Source organism: Aethalodelphis obliquidens, unplaced genomic scaffold (genome assembly GCF_003676395.1).
Source record: "Aethalodelphis obliquidens isolate GAN/ISIS:26980383/991018 unplaced genomic scaffold, ASM367639v1 scaffold41, whole genome shotgun sequence".
NCBI classification, from domain to species: Eukaryota; Metazoa; Chordata; class Mammalia; order Artiodactyla; family Delphinidae; genus Aethalodelphis; species Aethalodelphis obliquidens.
In genome coordinates this window covers 9,391,394-9,408,005 of record NW_020837985.1, presented here as the reverse complement: position 1 = coordinate 9,408,005, position 16,612 = coordinate 9,391,394, and the positions used below count along the sequence as shown (strand labels likewise).

Below are 16,612 nucleotides of genomic sequence, written 5' to 3'. Positions count from 1 at the left end.
GAACACAAGCTCCATGAGTATGTGTTAAATAGTGGGTAACTAAGTAAATTAAAGGACAGACATACTCCGTGCGACAATTTCACACCTGGCTAGAGGTTTAGTTCATCATCTGACCGAAGCATAGCCTTGCTGCCTGCATATGTCTGGCTTTAAAATCTGCAACCCACATGTGACTCAGGAGTACTTGGGGGCCTCACAGATGGAGAATGACCCATTTTGATCTCCAGGGGGCAGCCTGGGTCTTCTATCTAATAAAGACGATGGCCTCTGGCCAAAATTTTGCACTGTAATTTGAGGGCTTATTGAGTTGGCTCTTACCAAGTACCATGTATACGCTGGGGATGGGAAGCCTGTGGGCTATGGGGCCAGCCTGTGGGCTATGGGACCAGCCTGTGGGGCCAGCCTGTGGGCCAGCCTGTGGGCTATGGGGTCAGCCTGCAAGCTTTGAATCCTGGCTCAATCATTTACTAGTTGAGCCCCCTAGAGCAAGTTAATTACTGTCTCTGTGACTCCGTTTTCTTGCCCATCAAATGGTGAGGATAGCAATAGTGCCTACCACCTAGGGATGGTGTGAATCAAAATGAATTAAGGCATGTAAAGAGCTCAGAGGAGTTACTGGCAGCTAATAGATGGTCATTAATGTTAGCTATTATTAACAATAACAACAAGCGTAATACATTATTGCCTGACTGGAAATTATAGGATGTGAATTCACCCTTTCAGAGCAATGAAATAGCATTTGATGCACCATGAGGGTAAACTTCTGAGAGAAATAATAGCTGATATTTACCACGAATTTTAGAGGCTGTTTAACTCTGTCATGATCAATACTTAACTGGACCTCACTCAAAATAGCCCTAGGAAGCAGGGATCCCCGGTTTTATCATCCCCCTTTTACAGATGACGAAACTGAGGTTTGAGGATTTGGAGGGACAGAGCCAGGGCTTGAGTGCTGGTTCTTTGAACCGAAGCACTATCCCAGCAGGGAAAGGCCCTTTAGTCTGGCGCTGCTGAGGGATGGAAGGGTGCTCCTCCCTGGGCTCCCCGGCTCCCCGGCTCCAGCATACCCTTTCCAGAGCCCGCAACACTCGGTGTTATAATGGCTCGCGGACGTCTGCCAGGCCCCGGCCCTATCTCTGGCTTAGACAGCGGGCTCGCCAGGCCGGGGGAGGACTCCACCCCTCCGTGCTGAGCGCGGGATTGTGCACAGCCCCACACATCTCTGAGCCTCCGCGTCCGACCTCTAGGATGGCGATAAAGGTCCCTGGCACTTCTGACCACCAAGGCGGGCCAAGTACAGGAGGGAAGGTTTGGGGCACCTGGAAAGCCAGAGCACCGCTGAGTTGTGACCTCTCACGTGGGAGGGCGCCTGGGCCCCGGGCCGAGGACCTGCGAGGGGCTTCCCACACCAGCAGCCAGGCCCCCATTGGCAGCCAAGGCCACTGAGGCTGACGAGGCCAAGCTCCTCCTCACGCCAGGCAGAGCGGAACTGGAACCTGCGTGCCCCCGCATCTCCAGCCCACGCTCTTTCCTCTGTCCTCCCAGGCTTCCTGCAACTACTCGGCCAGGCCCCTCTCAGGACTCACGCAGGATCCCCAGCTAGACCCGTATGTGGGCCCAGAACTGGCTCTCATCCTTCCCGTGGGACCCCAGGGAAAACCCCTCACCATCTGAACCTCCAATACCACACCTCTATTTAAAAACCACTGTGCGGCCCTTGGTATGTGCCCGGGATACTGTTAAGAGCATCACCAATACCAACTCCTTCAATTCTCCCCACAAAGCTGAGGGGTAGGTCCCACTATCCTCATTTCCCAGATGCCAATGCTGAGGCACACTGAGGGTAAATATCTTGCCTGTGACCCGAGAGCTAGGACACGGCACAACCGGACCCCAGAATCTATGTTCTCCACGAGTGTGCCAGGCGTGTGTGCATGTGTGTGTGAAAAGCGAGGTATCAGTGAGGGAATGTGCACATGTGAGCCCCTGGTGCACAGAGTAAACCTCAATAAATGCAGGTTCCCCTCCAGGTCCTCAGGATGGCTCTGTACCCTGGGGCTCTTCTGGTTCCCCTCCATGGCCTTTTTTGGGAGTGGGTCAGTGAGTGCTTTGACTTGGCTGGGAAGGCATCTCCTCCTGGGGTCTCCGCGTCGTCTGAGACACAGACGTTCCTCTCGCCAGCGTCTCACCCTGCCCAGCCGACCTGCTTTCCCACGGCCTTCCTCCCAAGTTTCACTGAAATGCAGACTCCCTGGCTATGGCATGACTCATCCAGCCTCCGTGGTTGGGGAGGAGGGAAAAAGGAAGAAGTATGGAAACTGACGTGAACTGAACACCCACAGCGGGCCAGCATGGAGAGGGCACTCTACCTCCTTAATCTCACGCAGTCCTTCCAAAGGATAACTGCATCATTGCCATTTTAGAGGCTAGGAGAGCGAAGCCTCAAAGCAGCTGAGTGGCTTGCCTGGGGCACGTGCTGGTGACTGGACTAGAAACCGGATCCTGCTTCCAGCCCCTCATACAGGAGCTCGTGCACACGGCGCATTTACTGCGTGCCAGGGCCGCCCAAGCATCTCCCAAGAACTGATTTCATCTTCACAGCATCTCTGTGAGGCAAGACTGTTGTCACCCTCATCCCACAGGTGAGGACCCCGAAGAAGCGGGACCTTAAATTTCTGCCCTAAGTCCTATAGCAGCAAGTGGGGAGCCAGGCCTGGCCCTGGAGGCTGCCCTCTGAGCCACCAGGTGAAGCTGTTTAGAGACTATTTGAATTAATCTTAACGATGACTCTAAGAAATAGCTATGATTTCCCATGCCCATTTCACAGATTGGGAACCTGTGGTCCAGAGAGGTTAAGGGACTAGCCCAAGGTCACCCGCAAGGGAGGTGGCAGAGCTGACACTCAGGTCTGTCTGTCTGGCCCCTACATCTGAGCTTTCTCCACCACGCTCTGCAGTAGGTCAGCAGGAAGGGGCTTCGTTAGCGCTGGCTGTTCCATTTGCCAGAGGTGTGGCTTTCGACATATTAACGAGCTTCTGTGAGTCCCAGTTTTGCCATCTGTATAATGGGGAGTAGGACTGTTCTATTTACCTGCATCGCTGGGAGGCAAAAATGGGATAAGTAATGTGAAAAGCACATTTTAACAGGTAAATCTCTGCACAGGTAAGTTATTATCGTGGAATCCTGCAAGGCCAAGCCGCATGGAGTCTTCTCAGGCCCCAGAAGAGCTGTGCTTCCGGACCTGTTCCTGCAGGAGACACATCAGGCTGTTTCCTGGGTCCCAAACAGTGCAGACCACTCTTAGATGCCCTGCAAGTTCAACGTGCGTGGCGTCCGACCCTAAGGCTGCCACATCACTTCTCTCGGCAGCATCTGGCAGGGAGCTCTACTCATAAATACCCACTGAGCACCTACTATGTTCCCTGCATGATGGAAGCTGCTGAGGCCCTTGAAGCAGGCCCCGTACAGAGAGGGGGAGTTGGGGGCTTGGGAGAAAAGGCGTGTGGTGAGAGCCGTGGGCACACGCCACAGGTTAGGGTCAGGTGAGGAAATGGACAGAAGGGGACAGAGACCCACAAAGAGAGCAGGTGACTCTTCCTTCCCACCCTTCCTTTGAAGAGACCCCCTGTCTCTTTACAATATAAATATAAATTTACAAATATAAAAATTCTCTTTACGCATAGAAATCACTAGACCTAATTAAATGTGTCCGCAGTTCCAAAATGTTGCTTATAGACTGCAAAAGTTAAAAATAAGGCAACAAAACAATAAGGACAGCAAAAGAAAGGCAATTGCAATAAAATTAGTATTTAGTACAATATCCCTCGACCCTGCCAGACCCAACATCCCAATTTGTAATAAATATTTTGCAATGTCTTCATTTACTGTTCTGAAACGAAAGTCACAGATAATGTAACCTACCTGTGCCCATAAATTTTAGCGTGACTGCAATGTCCTGTGACTTGAGTATATAGGAGGAATGAAAGGTAAGTAACTGATAATTAAATAATATTTTAATAAGTAATAATGTATTTCAATAGTATAATATATATTCATAAGAGATATGTTTCAATATCTGATATCCAAATGATTTTTAAACTAGAAATAAAAATAAACAGATCGACACCTCCACGGACTCCTAAAGCTCCCTGGCTGGGATGGACCCGCCCACACTGAGATCCTGCTGTGTGTACCCTCCTCTCCACTCGAGGATGGGGAGACCAAGACCCGGCACCCCTCAGCAGGCCTGAGCTTTGTGAGGCGCCGGCTCAGGAGGTCCCTGCACGGGCTCTCCTTGGTTTGAGCCCCAGGGCTGGGCATTGGTACAAAGCAGACGCAGTTTCAGCATCACGGGAATCAACTGTGACCACATCCCTCTTGCGGTTCCCTTGTCTCCCTTCCTGTCCCCACTGTCCTGGCACCTTTGGAGTCCCCCCAACCCCAGGCGGGACAAAGGAAGAGATGAGCAGGACCCCACCAGCCCAGGGAGCCCCTCTGCAGCATCACCACTTACTCTCACAGGCCGGCTGGCTCCCAGCCACGCGGGTCCCAGGCACCTCCTCTCCGCTGCCCAGGACACACCAGCAGCTGCCCTGGGACGGGTCGCATTGCACTGGGGAGAAGCCTCCATCCTCCGCCGTGCAGGCTGGGGCGTAGCCAGGGCTGGCTCTCCTGGAGGGAACTCCACTCTGGAGCACTTCACAGAGGCTCGGGCCTTGATGCAAAGACAAGCCCTATGGGCTCTTTGCCCGTGAAGCTGCCATAGCCCTTGTCACCACCCACCACCGACTGCCACCTGCCTGCAGGGCCCCAGGGTCTGGGGTGCCTCCCCACTGGGGTGTTGAACTAGGACAGGGCAAAGCCTGGGCCTCGCTCAGGTCTGTACTCCCCTATCTGCTCCATACACACACACACACACACACACACACGTGAGCAACCACAGTTCAGATGATAAGGGCGACAACAGGAGATGTGCAGGGCAGTTTAGGAGTCCGTAGGAAGGTAGTGAACTCCGCTGTGGAAGGGGGAGGCCCGCAAAGGCTTCCTGGAGGGACCTATGGGTGGGCTGAGTAAGACTTAGCCAGCTGGTAGCGGGAGGGGTGGGAGGTTTGCAGAGGCTGAACCAGAACACATTAAGGCCCCGGGGGAAGAGAGTGTCTGCCTGCTTGAAACGTCTGACTACAGTCTATTACACCTGGATCTTGATGCTGAGATGGAGAAACAAGAGAAGCAAAAGAAGTTACAGGAGCCACACACACAGGGGCCCATGAGCCACAGCAAAGAGCCTGGCCCTAAGGACCATGGGGAGTGTCGATGGGTTCCAGGCAGAGGAGGGACATAAACACGTCTGCACTTTACAGACATCGTCTTGACCTCACCGTGGAAACCAGACGGCGGAGCCAGGCTGGAGCCTGTGGTGGCATCCGTGCTGCACAGCTGGTCCCCCATGAAAGCACCAGTGCCCACTTTAATAGGGACCAGCGCTGGTTTGCGCCTCTAGTTACGAAGCACAGTCCCAATCCCTGCTGTGTGTATTTCTCCCAAGAACCCACTGAAGTGGAGGAATATTGTCCCTATTTCATAGGTGAGAAAACTGAGGCACAGTGAGGATAGAGGCTTGCGCAGCTCTGGAAGTGGCTGAGCTGGGACGTGAAGCCCCAGCTCTTGGGGCTCCACACCCGGTGCTCATAGGTGGGGTAGGGGGTAACGGGGGAGGAGCCATACTTACACTGGGCACTGCCGTTTGTGCCAGGCGGTGTGCCCTCTCCTGAGGCCGGGTCCACACACCAGGTGCTGGCCTCTGACACCTGCAGCCTGGCAAACTCTCCTGTCTGAGACAAAGCCGAGGTCGTGTCACCAAGGGCAGGTGATTTTGTAGCTGATAGGTCGGCAGCCAGATGTCAAGAATGTTCCTTCAGAACCACTGGGGATGGTTTCTCCAAGTGGAAGGGGTGGGGGGAGGTGCTGTCCTCTTCCAGACCCTCTACATACATTATTTGAGTTGGTGATTATAACAACCCCATGAGACAAGAACCACAGTTAACCCATTTTAGGGCAGGCGAAACTGAGGCTCACTCAGAGAGGGAAAGTGACAGAACAACATCCCATAGGTTGGGGAATGGCAGACCTGGGCTGGGCCTAAACCCATCCAGCCCCAAAGCCCAGCCACTCTCTTGAAATAATGCCCCCTATTCCAGAAATGATTTTCAGCAAGCATCCCTCGGAGAAAGGGAGTCTGTAACACCTGTAACAGGGAATAAAGAAAAGGTAAAAGGCAGCCACCCAAACCCTGACCGGGGCCCCTGTCTCCTCGGCCTGCCCCAGGGCCAGCTGGGGGATGCTGGGAAAGCTCCTTCGATTCACTGGGGAGAGTTTCCTCATCTAAAAAAGAAGGAGGTGGGACTAGATGGACCCTTGAGCACGTTCCTTCTCAGAACCCTTGATGGAAGAAAACATCATCTCTCCTGAGCGTGTGTAACAGCAGGTGTCAGGAGAGGGCAGCTCCCCCAAACTTCCTGGTCGTCACTGGAGGTTTCCTTGACTTTTCTTGGGCACTTGTTCGTTTATACTCTGCTGTGCCATGTTCACAGACAAGAAATGACCATCATAACAACACCTGACATTTACAGAGAACATACCAGGAGGCCACCCCCTCCCTGGGGGTGTCATTCAGTCCCTGGGAGGTAGGGAGCCCACTGTCCTCATTCTACTCAGAGAGGCCCAGAGAAATCAGGTGATGCACCCCTGGGCGCACGGCTTTTTAGCTACACAGGTAAGAGTCAAAGCCAAGCAAAGGTTTGAGAAAACATGGGATAAAGACTTAAAATTGAGAACACTTTAGCCATTAACGTGACTTTTCTTCGGGAGTTGGGTCCAAGGCATAGCCATCCAGTTTGGGCAGTGGACGTCTTGGGTCCTGTTTCCTGGCACCTGGGTGCTCCAGGAGACAGGCTGGAAAACCACACGATCAGAGGTTCTCTGGGACCTGCTCTGAACCCCTTTTCCCTCCATCAGAGCTGTGGTTTCTGCCTCTCCTCCTCCATGGGTGAACTCGCCACCCCACCCCTGATGATGGAGCAGACTCTCATTCCAGTGGTAGGGGGCTGTCAGCCAAAATAAAAGATTAAATTTCTATATAAAACTCCATCATAATTGGGGTCCATGTTTACAGCACCAAACAATAATAATAATGAGGAATAATAATAAGGAAACTTTTGCTCAGTAATTTGCAGTTTCACTAACCTCTACACTGCTGATTTCATCTGATTTTCTTGGAGCCCCTTGGAGCCTAGCAGAGTGGGTGGCGGTGTTCCTATCACCCCTACTTCAGGGAAAGGGGCCTGAGGCACAGAGATTTCCATCATTTGGCACCTAAGTGGTTGATTCCAGCAAGAAGCTTTTCTCTAAGAGCTTTCACATCAGTCACTGCACTAAACCATGACAACCCTCCACGGAGCTGCGGAGGGAAATATATTACGTCCCCATTTATGTTGAGAAGCTAAAATGTGATGAGCGTGGCGATGTGGCAAATGGCCTCAGAAACTGTACATGTGTAGATTATTTTTCAAAGAGTTTTCATTAAAGATATTTCCTTAGGGCCTCAAAACAATCCTAGCGCTAGGGAAGATTAAAATGTGGCCTGATCTTAGGATAAAACAAAGTACGGAGAAGCACAGAGAAGGTAAGTAAATTACCCAAGTTCACACAGCTAGGGTCAGCCAGGGCTGGGACAAAAACCCAGGTCTAGAACTCCTGTGAGTTTTCGACTAAAACAAATTTATTGAAAACTAGAAAAATTGCCATCCAGGAAGTTCTAGCTTCCCTCTCAACCCTTCCTGGGCCTTCACAGGCTTACCTCTAAGCAGGTTGGGATGAACAGGTCTTTTGGAGATGGGTTTCCTTGGGAACCAGCCTGTTTCCAACTGGAAAGCAGCGCCCTGGCTCGAGACTTCTCACAGCTGGTGGGGCCTGGCAGGGAGAGAGGGGACCTCTTAACAGACTGGCCATGGGTGCCAAGGAAGGGTGGGGAGCCCATGTTGGCCCAAGTGTCAGAGCCGTGCATCTGGGTGGATGGAGGTGCCTTATACATAGAGCTGGAACCTCAGAGAAGAAGCAGGCTGAGATTCTGGGACAAAGACCCACATGGGACGTATCATCTCTGACGTGTAATGTGAGCGCTTGATTGCACGGGTCTGAACTCAGGAGAGAGGCTGGACTATAGACCAGAGGCAACGTGGCTGCTGAAAGTACAGAAGTGGCAGAAACTGCCCAGGGAGCAGGTGCAGCGGGGAGACCTGGGGCTCCCTCTCCCCCTGCAGCTGCCTCTCTCCACCTGGGAAACGAGGAGCACCAATTAGGAAGGGCCAAGGTCAGGGAGAGTCTTCCAGGCCTGGGGACTAGAGGAGGCGTGGTCTGGCTGCCCTCAGGGGCTCGTCTGAAGGGCTGGCCCACAGAGCCTCCCCAGGCTGGGAGTGGGCACCACCCACCAGAGCACCCACCGCCCGGGTCAGGGGGGCTTCTCTTACACTGTGGAATCTGAGGGGAGCGGGCAGCCAGCGAGGTAGGGACGTACTCTCCCTTCCCGTCCACACACCAGCAGTGCCCTGGAAAAGAGCCACAGCCAGAGTTCAGGAAGCGCCCTGAGGGACCTGCCCCGAGTGTCCCGCAATACACACTACTATATATAAAATAGATGACGAATAAGGACCTACTGTACAGCACAGGGAACTCTACTCAATACTCTGTAATGGCCTATAGGGGAAAAGAATCTAAAAAAGAGTGGCTATATGTATATGCATAACTGATTCACTTTGCTGTACACCTGAAACTAACACAACACTGTAAATCAGCTGCACTCCAATAAAAATCTTTTAAAAATTTTAAAAAACTTTCCTTATTTGCATGCATAGCAGTGCCAATAAGGTCCCTCTCCCATCCTCCCATCTGTCTGCCCTCCCCAACATTGTCCACAATCACAGGCCTTAACACCCAGAAACCTCAGCAACCACTCACGTGACCTTTGGGCTGGTAGAAGGCCACTGCTCCCATTGTACAGATGGGACAACCAGAGGCCAGAGAAACTAAAGGACTTGCCCCCAGCCGCCAAACAGGGGCCTAGAGTCCAGCTCACTTGCCCCCCAGGGCCGGGCTCTTTCCTCTAAGTGGTGTCACTTGGCCTCCCCAGGGCGCCCGCCCCCCTCACCAGTTGCGGCGTGGCACTGCACGGGCTCCCAACTTCCGAATGCGTCACACTGGGGCACGTAGGTGCTGGACCGCAGAGGGGTGGATACCCGTGGGGATCTGCCCAGGTGGACACGGAGTCTCTGGTAGAAGTCAAAGGCTGGAGTCAGGAGAGAGGAGCAGAGATGTGAGTGCCTGACTGGCAAAGCCCGGGCCGCGTAGGCTCCATCCTAAGAACAGCCACACAGACCCTGTTTCAACATAGGCAGCCTTTTTATTTATGTGACAAACACTTCCACCCAAAATAGGCTCACTGAGCAGTGGGTAGGCACTCACCAGATTGCCCATTAAAAATAAAAATGTAAAAAAACATAAAACTAAAATGTCAGCTGATGGGAATTCCCTGGTGGTCCAGTGGTTAGGACTCTGTACCTCCACTGCAGGGCGCACGGATTTGATCCCTGGTGGGGGAACTAAGATCCCGCAAGCTGCAAGGCGCGGCCAAAAAAAAAAAAAGAAAAGAAAAGTGTCGGCTGAAGTTTGAAGGAATGGAATCACTGTTACTCCTTCTTCAGGAATTCTCATTTAGAGCTGATCAGGTCAACACAGTGTCTTCAGGCACATGAGATAGCAATGATCACTGATGACACTTATCACACGTTGACTGTGTGCCACGCACAGCTGCGTAGCAGCTACCTTTCCTCCTGCGCCCACCCCTCCCCCTCACGAGGACCTTGGACACTGCTACCAGGTTCTGATGGTCAAAGACACTTTGCGGCCCTCAATCTTTTTCTGCGCTGGGCCTTCGATCCCCATACTCTGCAGGACATGGAGGTTTGCACACCAAGAGCTCCCTCTCCTCTGCAACAGTAGACGTGCCTCTTCTCATTTGCAGGGATGCCAAGGAAAGTGACCAACCCTGGTCCTTCTCTATAGACACTTCCTTTTTTCCCAGTGATGTCAGACATGCAAAATCAGAGCCAGTGGCTTGGTGGAGGGCAACTTCCTTAGCCTGACTTCTGAGGAATATGCCATCATACCATTCAGCGAATAAATCCCTATGGTGCCAACCATTCTCTCTTCCCTTCCTCTAAATTTCCCTCTCTAACCAATGTGGTCACAACTCAAGGGGCATCAGTCCCTCCCCCTCTCTTTGATTACATCATACCCTGCCCATGCACAAAATTTTAAAAAACCGGTTTCCTGCCCAAAGCAGAATCTCCAAGTCTCTAAGGAGCAGAGAAAGAAAGTACCTGGGCCTGAGGGGAGGGAAGGAAGGAGAAGAGAAAAAAAGAGGAGGAAAGAATCAAGGTGGTTAAGCAACATTCTCCAGGTTCCCACTATCTGTTGAGTGCTGTTCTAGGCCCCAGGATATAAAGAATAAGACAGGTGCCTTGTCCTCCCAAAGCGACGGCTGGTGAGCGAGAGAAGCAGGAAACAAAGATGGCTCTTGGGAGACTCTCACATGTGGTTAAGGAAATAAAGACATGCGAAACCCAATGTCAAGGTGGCAGCAGACATGCCAGGAACATGAAAGCAGGGAGGCTCCAGCCTGTGGGCGTGGGCGCTCGTCATCTCAGTACAGATGTGAGGGGAACACTGCTTGGCTGTTTTGTGGCCCAAGCCCAGAGAACCCCTGACAAGGAATCAGCTAAGCTGACAAGGGGCTGGGAACTCGGGTCTGCTTGGAGATGGACGAATCGGTCCTCCCTGCCAAGTTGGTGCGGGGTCAGCGAGAGGACTGCAGGGACATGGGACCCTGCTGCCAGAGCAGGCTGCAGGTGCTGGAGGATGAGATGGGGCCCTGGGATGAGACCAATCTAGGCTCCGAGCCTGGCCATACCAGGCAGCAGGGGCATGGGACGGAGGCCCGGCGGCCAAACCACCAGCATCGCATCCAGGCTCTGCTAGTTATTAATTAGGTGAACTTGGGCGTGCGACTTAACCTCTGTTTCCACATTTGAAAAGAATCAAAGATGGGGATTATAGCATCATTCTCATGGAGCTGTTGGAGGACCAAATGCAAAGATGCGGTAATCTGCTTAGCACAGGAAGTGCCTGGCCAGAGGTACATTTCAATTAGTTGAAACGTTGAGCTGTTATTAGGCCAGAGCAGTGTCAGTCCTCTGAGCATACTTCTGTTATACGCAGGTACTAAGTTGTGCTTTTTGGAATTACTACCTGGATTAGATTCGCTCACATGAGGAAGGTGCTAAACCCAGAAGCTCCTCAGTCAGGAGGGTTCCTCTCCTTTCCCCCTTGGAGGGGTGTTCCTGAATCCTTGGAAATGGGGGGAAGCCTCAGAACATGCCATGGGGGGAATGGGAGCATTTGGGGCTCACATATTTGAACCTTCTAACCAGAACGCTTGGCTTCCTGGTGGGCGGCAGGCACCATCTGCAATACAAAATGTGAAGCCCTGCCCCCAAGGGGCTCTGCTAGAGGATCGGGGGACATCTTGGAGAGGTGTGCAAAATTCCAGCTTTGGCTGGGATCACAAAAAGCCTTTGTCTTTTCCGGAATCCATGGGCCCAGGGAAACCACAGTCCTGAAGATGACTGAAGAGGAACTAATTCAAGCTCTTGCTTCCTCCAAAGAAGGAACAAGAAACCAGAAGCACCGGGCACTCACTGGACAGAGCTGCCAATCGAATGGCATAATCACTCCCGCTCAGAAACTTCTCCAAGAAAGTCTCCCGGGGCAGGGAGAGGCGAGGAAGGGCCAGCTCCTCGTCCGTCAGCTGGATTCCTTTGGCCGCTAGGAAACTCTCTCCCAGAGGGAACCGAGAACTGTTGGAATCCATGACGATCTCTTCTGCTTCCTTAATGAACTGCAGGACACGAAGCTTCACTTGCTCACAAGAGCCAGGACCTAGGGGAGTAAAGACATCACAGACGGATTCATCCACCTCGTGTTGCTCCCTTTGACCCCTTTGAAGTATGTGAGCATGTAGACACACACTCACACACACACACACTCACACACTCACTCACACACACACTCTCTCACTCACACACACACACACTCACACACATATTTCTGCCTCTGCTGTTTCCTTCACCTCAGCTCTTTCCACAACCTGAAATGTTCTTCCTGTTTTGTCTCCACAATTGCATTCACTCAACATTTATGGAGTATCTATTTTGTAAGAAGATTAGTAGTAGTTAATGTTTATTTCATGCCAGGCATTGTACTATGAACATTTACACAAACAATTTAATTTAATTTATTAAACAGCCCAATATGATGTTATTATTATGTGTGTGCTACAGATGACAAACTGAGTCATGGTGAAGTCATATAACTTTAAACAAGCTCCTAGCTGGCAAATAGTTGCTTCAGAATTCCAGTCTAGTCAGTATGACTCTAGAACCAGTGATGTTGACCAGCTGCCTTAAAGGGAAGGATGGACAGATGGATGGATTGATGGATAATAGATGGATAAATGCGGGAATGGACAGATGGATGGATGAGTGGATGGACGGATGGATGTATAGACCATAGATGGGGGAACGGATGGATAAATGAGGGAATGGATGAATGGATGGATGAGTGGATGGATAGATGGATATCAAAAGTTGAAAGAAGGCATTGTAATTTAGTAAAGAGTTATTCTTGTGAAAAGGAAAGAGCATGACTCTCAGAGACCTCTGGGTTCAAATGTCAGCATGATCTCTTATCAGCTGTGTAATAATGTACTTAACTTTTCTGAGCTTCAGTCTTGTGATCTGTGAAATGGGGATAATCAGGGAATCTACGCCATAGGGTTTTTGTAATTATTCTATGAGTGTGGCAGCTGAAGTGGTTGGCACATGTCTGGTACATGTTGTCCTTGAAATTGTTACTACTATAAAAAGCCACCGAGCCATATTTATTTCAATCAATCACACTGAATTCAACAGTGAATGTGTTCAGTAGATTCTTTTGAGAGCACAGGATTACCAGAAACTCTTGACATCTAGGATTTGAAGACATTGATTTCTGTGGACGTTCTTGATCAAAAAATCTATTCTCTTAATCCCACGGATTTGGAATCCCTGAAGCAAAAGTTCACATTCAAAACTCTATGCTTACTGCTCATGTCTTTCAGAATAGACTGAAGATTCCATAACTGGACACTTAAGACCTTTGAAAATCTGGCCCCAATTTACCTTTAGTCTCTCCTTCTATAATTCCCTCCTAAGTACCCTGCCCCCCTTCCTACCACCTTTCTCCACCCATCCCCAACAAAGCAGACCCTTTCACAGTCTCCCTGACCCGGCACATCTATTTCCTCTGTCAGGAAGGGCTGGGCAAACATCCCTCACGATCCAGAAGCTCATGCCATGCAAATCTTTCCCCAACTCCCCATTCGGTGAGTAGCCCCATTCTCTGGGCATCCTCCGTCGTGTCTTCTGTGTTCACACTTCTGTTCTATCATTTCAGTTTATTACCCGATGACAAGTCAGTTTCTCACACTAGGCTCTGAGCCCCTGGAGGACAGACACCATAACTTTCTCATGATTGTTTCCCCGTCACACGGCACAGTGCACACAGCAGGTGGTCCATAAATGCATATGAAGTGAAGAAAGCAAACTGCAAACAGGCCAGAGATGGCAATACGGACAGGACCTGACATCATACCCCTAAGGGCAGGAGCCATCATCCCTGCATGTGTGCAGGAAGTTACTGGTCACCTCCTTACTTACTGTCAGTTGTATTAATCCAGTTAGTTGAGGACTTTCTATGTACTGGACCTGGCACTTTCCATCTATTATCTGCTATAATTCTCACACCAACGCTTTTGAAGTAGTTATCTGTCATAACCCAGATTTTACAGATGAAACTAAGACTAAGACGGGCGACCTTTCTCTAGCTCACAGAGTAGGAGGTAACAGAACCCGGATTCAAGATGCCTAGGGCTCTGTCTTCTAGGTCCATCCTTCTCAAACTTTAGGGAGCATTAGATCCACATGAGGATCTTGCAGAAATGCAGATTTTGATTGAGCAGATGGAGTCCGAGATTCTGAATTTCTGACAAGTTCCCAAAGTGGTGCTGATGCTGCTCGAGTCTGATGCTATGAGCATCAGGGCTCTGAACCAATGGCCACCAAGCCCTTCTGATAACACACCCCTATCAACGAAAGAGTTTGAACATGCACCCTAAAACATGTGCATTTCTTTATTTATAAAGCATATGTATGTACCGGTATAATAAGGTGCTGGGTACAGTTTTCTCAGCTGTTTCAGCTGTCAACAATTAATGGCAAAAACAAAAACAGAAATGTAAAAGGAAGAGATAAAATACTAAATATAAATGGAAGTTCTAATACTTTCTTCCCAGTGGATTATTCTATAAACCCGGGTGGTCTACTCTACACAACCTCACATTACTCAATGAAAGAGATGGTATATTCTAAGTTCAGCTCCAACGCTTTGGTGAATAAGGTCTCAAAGTGAATAAGACTAGCTACTGAATTTACTAGGTGCTTTTGGTATCAGCAACTCAGGCCCCAAAAATTAGATCCAAAGAGGACCAAATTCAGTCTTAAATCATCTAAAAATACAGGAATGTCCCCGTGTAGGAGACTTGACCATTGGTCCAGAGAATCTCAAAAAATAAATGAGACTTCTTATATAACAGTCATGCTGACATCTGTGTGTTGACTTTGAAGGTCAGCCCATTGCTAGGACTTGACGTGTTAAAGGAGAATCCTAGTAGTGGGTCTCCAGGCTGTTCAAGATGCCCAGGGAATTACCGTTCTCATCACATATTCCTATCACCAAAAACCCACTTCTGCTAAAGCCTAAACTTCGGCTAATGTCAAAATAGTGACACTAATTCAAAAAAATACATGCACTCCAGTATTCATAGGAGCATTATTTACAATTGCCAAGATATGGAAGCCACCTAAGTGCCCATAAACAGATGAATGGATAAAGAAGATGTGGTGTATACACACACACACACACACACACACACACACACACACACACACTGGAATACTACTCAGCCATAAAAAAGAATAAAGTTTTGCCATTTGCAGCAACATGGATGGACTTGGAGGGCATTATGCTAACTGAAATAAGTCAGACTGAGAAAGACAAATACTGTATGATATCACTTATATGTGTAATCTAAAAAATACAACAAGCTAGTGAATATAACAAAAAAATAAGCAGACTCAACAGATACAGAGAACAAACTAGTGGTTACCAGTGAGAGTGGAGGGACAATATAGGGATGGGAGAGTGGGAGGTGCAAACTATTGAGTATAAGATAGGCTCAAGGATGAATTGTACAACATAGGGAATATAGCCAATATTCTGTAGTAACTGTAAATGGACTGTAACCTTTAAAAACCGTTTAAATTTTTTAAAATTTTTAAATAATAAAATTTTAAAAATTGTCTGATTAATTTTAACAATAGCCAGAAAGGTCTGGACAATGTTGAACATTGCAAAGGATGAATGGAGAGATTTTATTGGACTTGAACAGCTATAATATTACCTGTAAAATTAACAACTGCTAGTTAGTGAGCTTCTGCTTTGGTAATACCAGTGTTGAATCTGTCTGGCTGCTCTTTCAAACTGATGGCATGGCTATTTGGTGGTAAGGCATTTTAGTTTAAGACACAGAGTCAGCTACATTCTGTTTATGTCATACACCATAGCTTTGTTGTAAGTCTTCTGCCACAAAGCTGCACTCACAGGCCTCCTTCAGCAGCTCTTCAATTAGCCCTTGAATTAACCCCCCTCAAGTATAGATAAATAAAGGCACTTTGAAGACAGAAGCTCTTCCTGAGGTCCAGAGCACCTAGCAGTGTCCTTATAAGTAACAAAACCATCACAATATGTGCTGGTTAACCAAACGATGCACCTACTTAGGACAGATTACTAAAGCACTCGCCATACGGAGCAAGAGCCAGGTCATATTCACTTTATAGCCTTCACTGGGCTAAGATAATGCTTTGCACACAGAAGACATCCAGTTAAAATTTGAGGCATTGATTTAAATAATCGATTATATGAAAATTTAAAAATGAATTACATTAACTTTGCCGATGCCTGACTGTGTAGATGTAGGGAACTCACTTCCCTTCTGTGAGCCTCGGTGTTACGGACTGAATGTTTGGGTCCTCCTCAAAGGGATGTGCTAAAGCCCTAATCCCCAATGGGATGGTATTTGGAGGTGGGACCTCTGGGAGGTGATTAGGTTTAGGTGAGGTCATGAAGGTGGGGCCCTCAGGATGGGATTAGTGTCTTAAAAAATGAAGAGACCAAAGCTCTTCCTCTCTCTCTGCCATGTGAATACACAGTGAGAAGGTTGCCTTCTGCAAGCCAGGAAGACGGCTCTCACCAGGAACCGAGTCTGCCGGCACCTTGACCTTCCACCCTCCAGAACTGTGAGAAATAAATGTCTGTTGGTTGAGCCCCTCAGTCTGCTACTCTG

General features: G+C 49.4%; 1 protein-coding gene across 1 annotated transcript in view; it reads right to left on the bottom strand.

The window, feature by feature from the left end:
• Positions 1-16,612, bottom strand: part of TG (thyroglobulin) — a 242,372-nt gene that overhangs the window by 206,652 nt on the left and 19,108 nt on the right. The window contains exons 11-16 of the mRNA XM_027132515.1: positions 11,812-12,051; positions 9,203-9,340; positions 8,526-8,603; positions 7,856-7,968; positions 5,729-5,831; positions 4,514-4,714 (exon numbers count right to left, since the gene is read on the bottom strand). Coding sequence (XP_026988316.1) covers positions 4,514-4,714; positions 5,729-5,831; positions 7,856-7,968; positions 8,526-8,603; positions 9,203-9,340; positions 11,812-12,051 — 873 coding nt within the window. The remainder of the gene's footprint in view (positions 1-4,513; positions 4,715-5,728; positions 5,832-7,855; positions 7,969-8,525; positions 8,604-9,202; positions 9,341-11,811; positions 12,052-16,612) is intronic.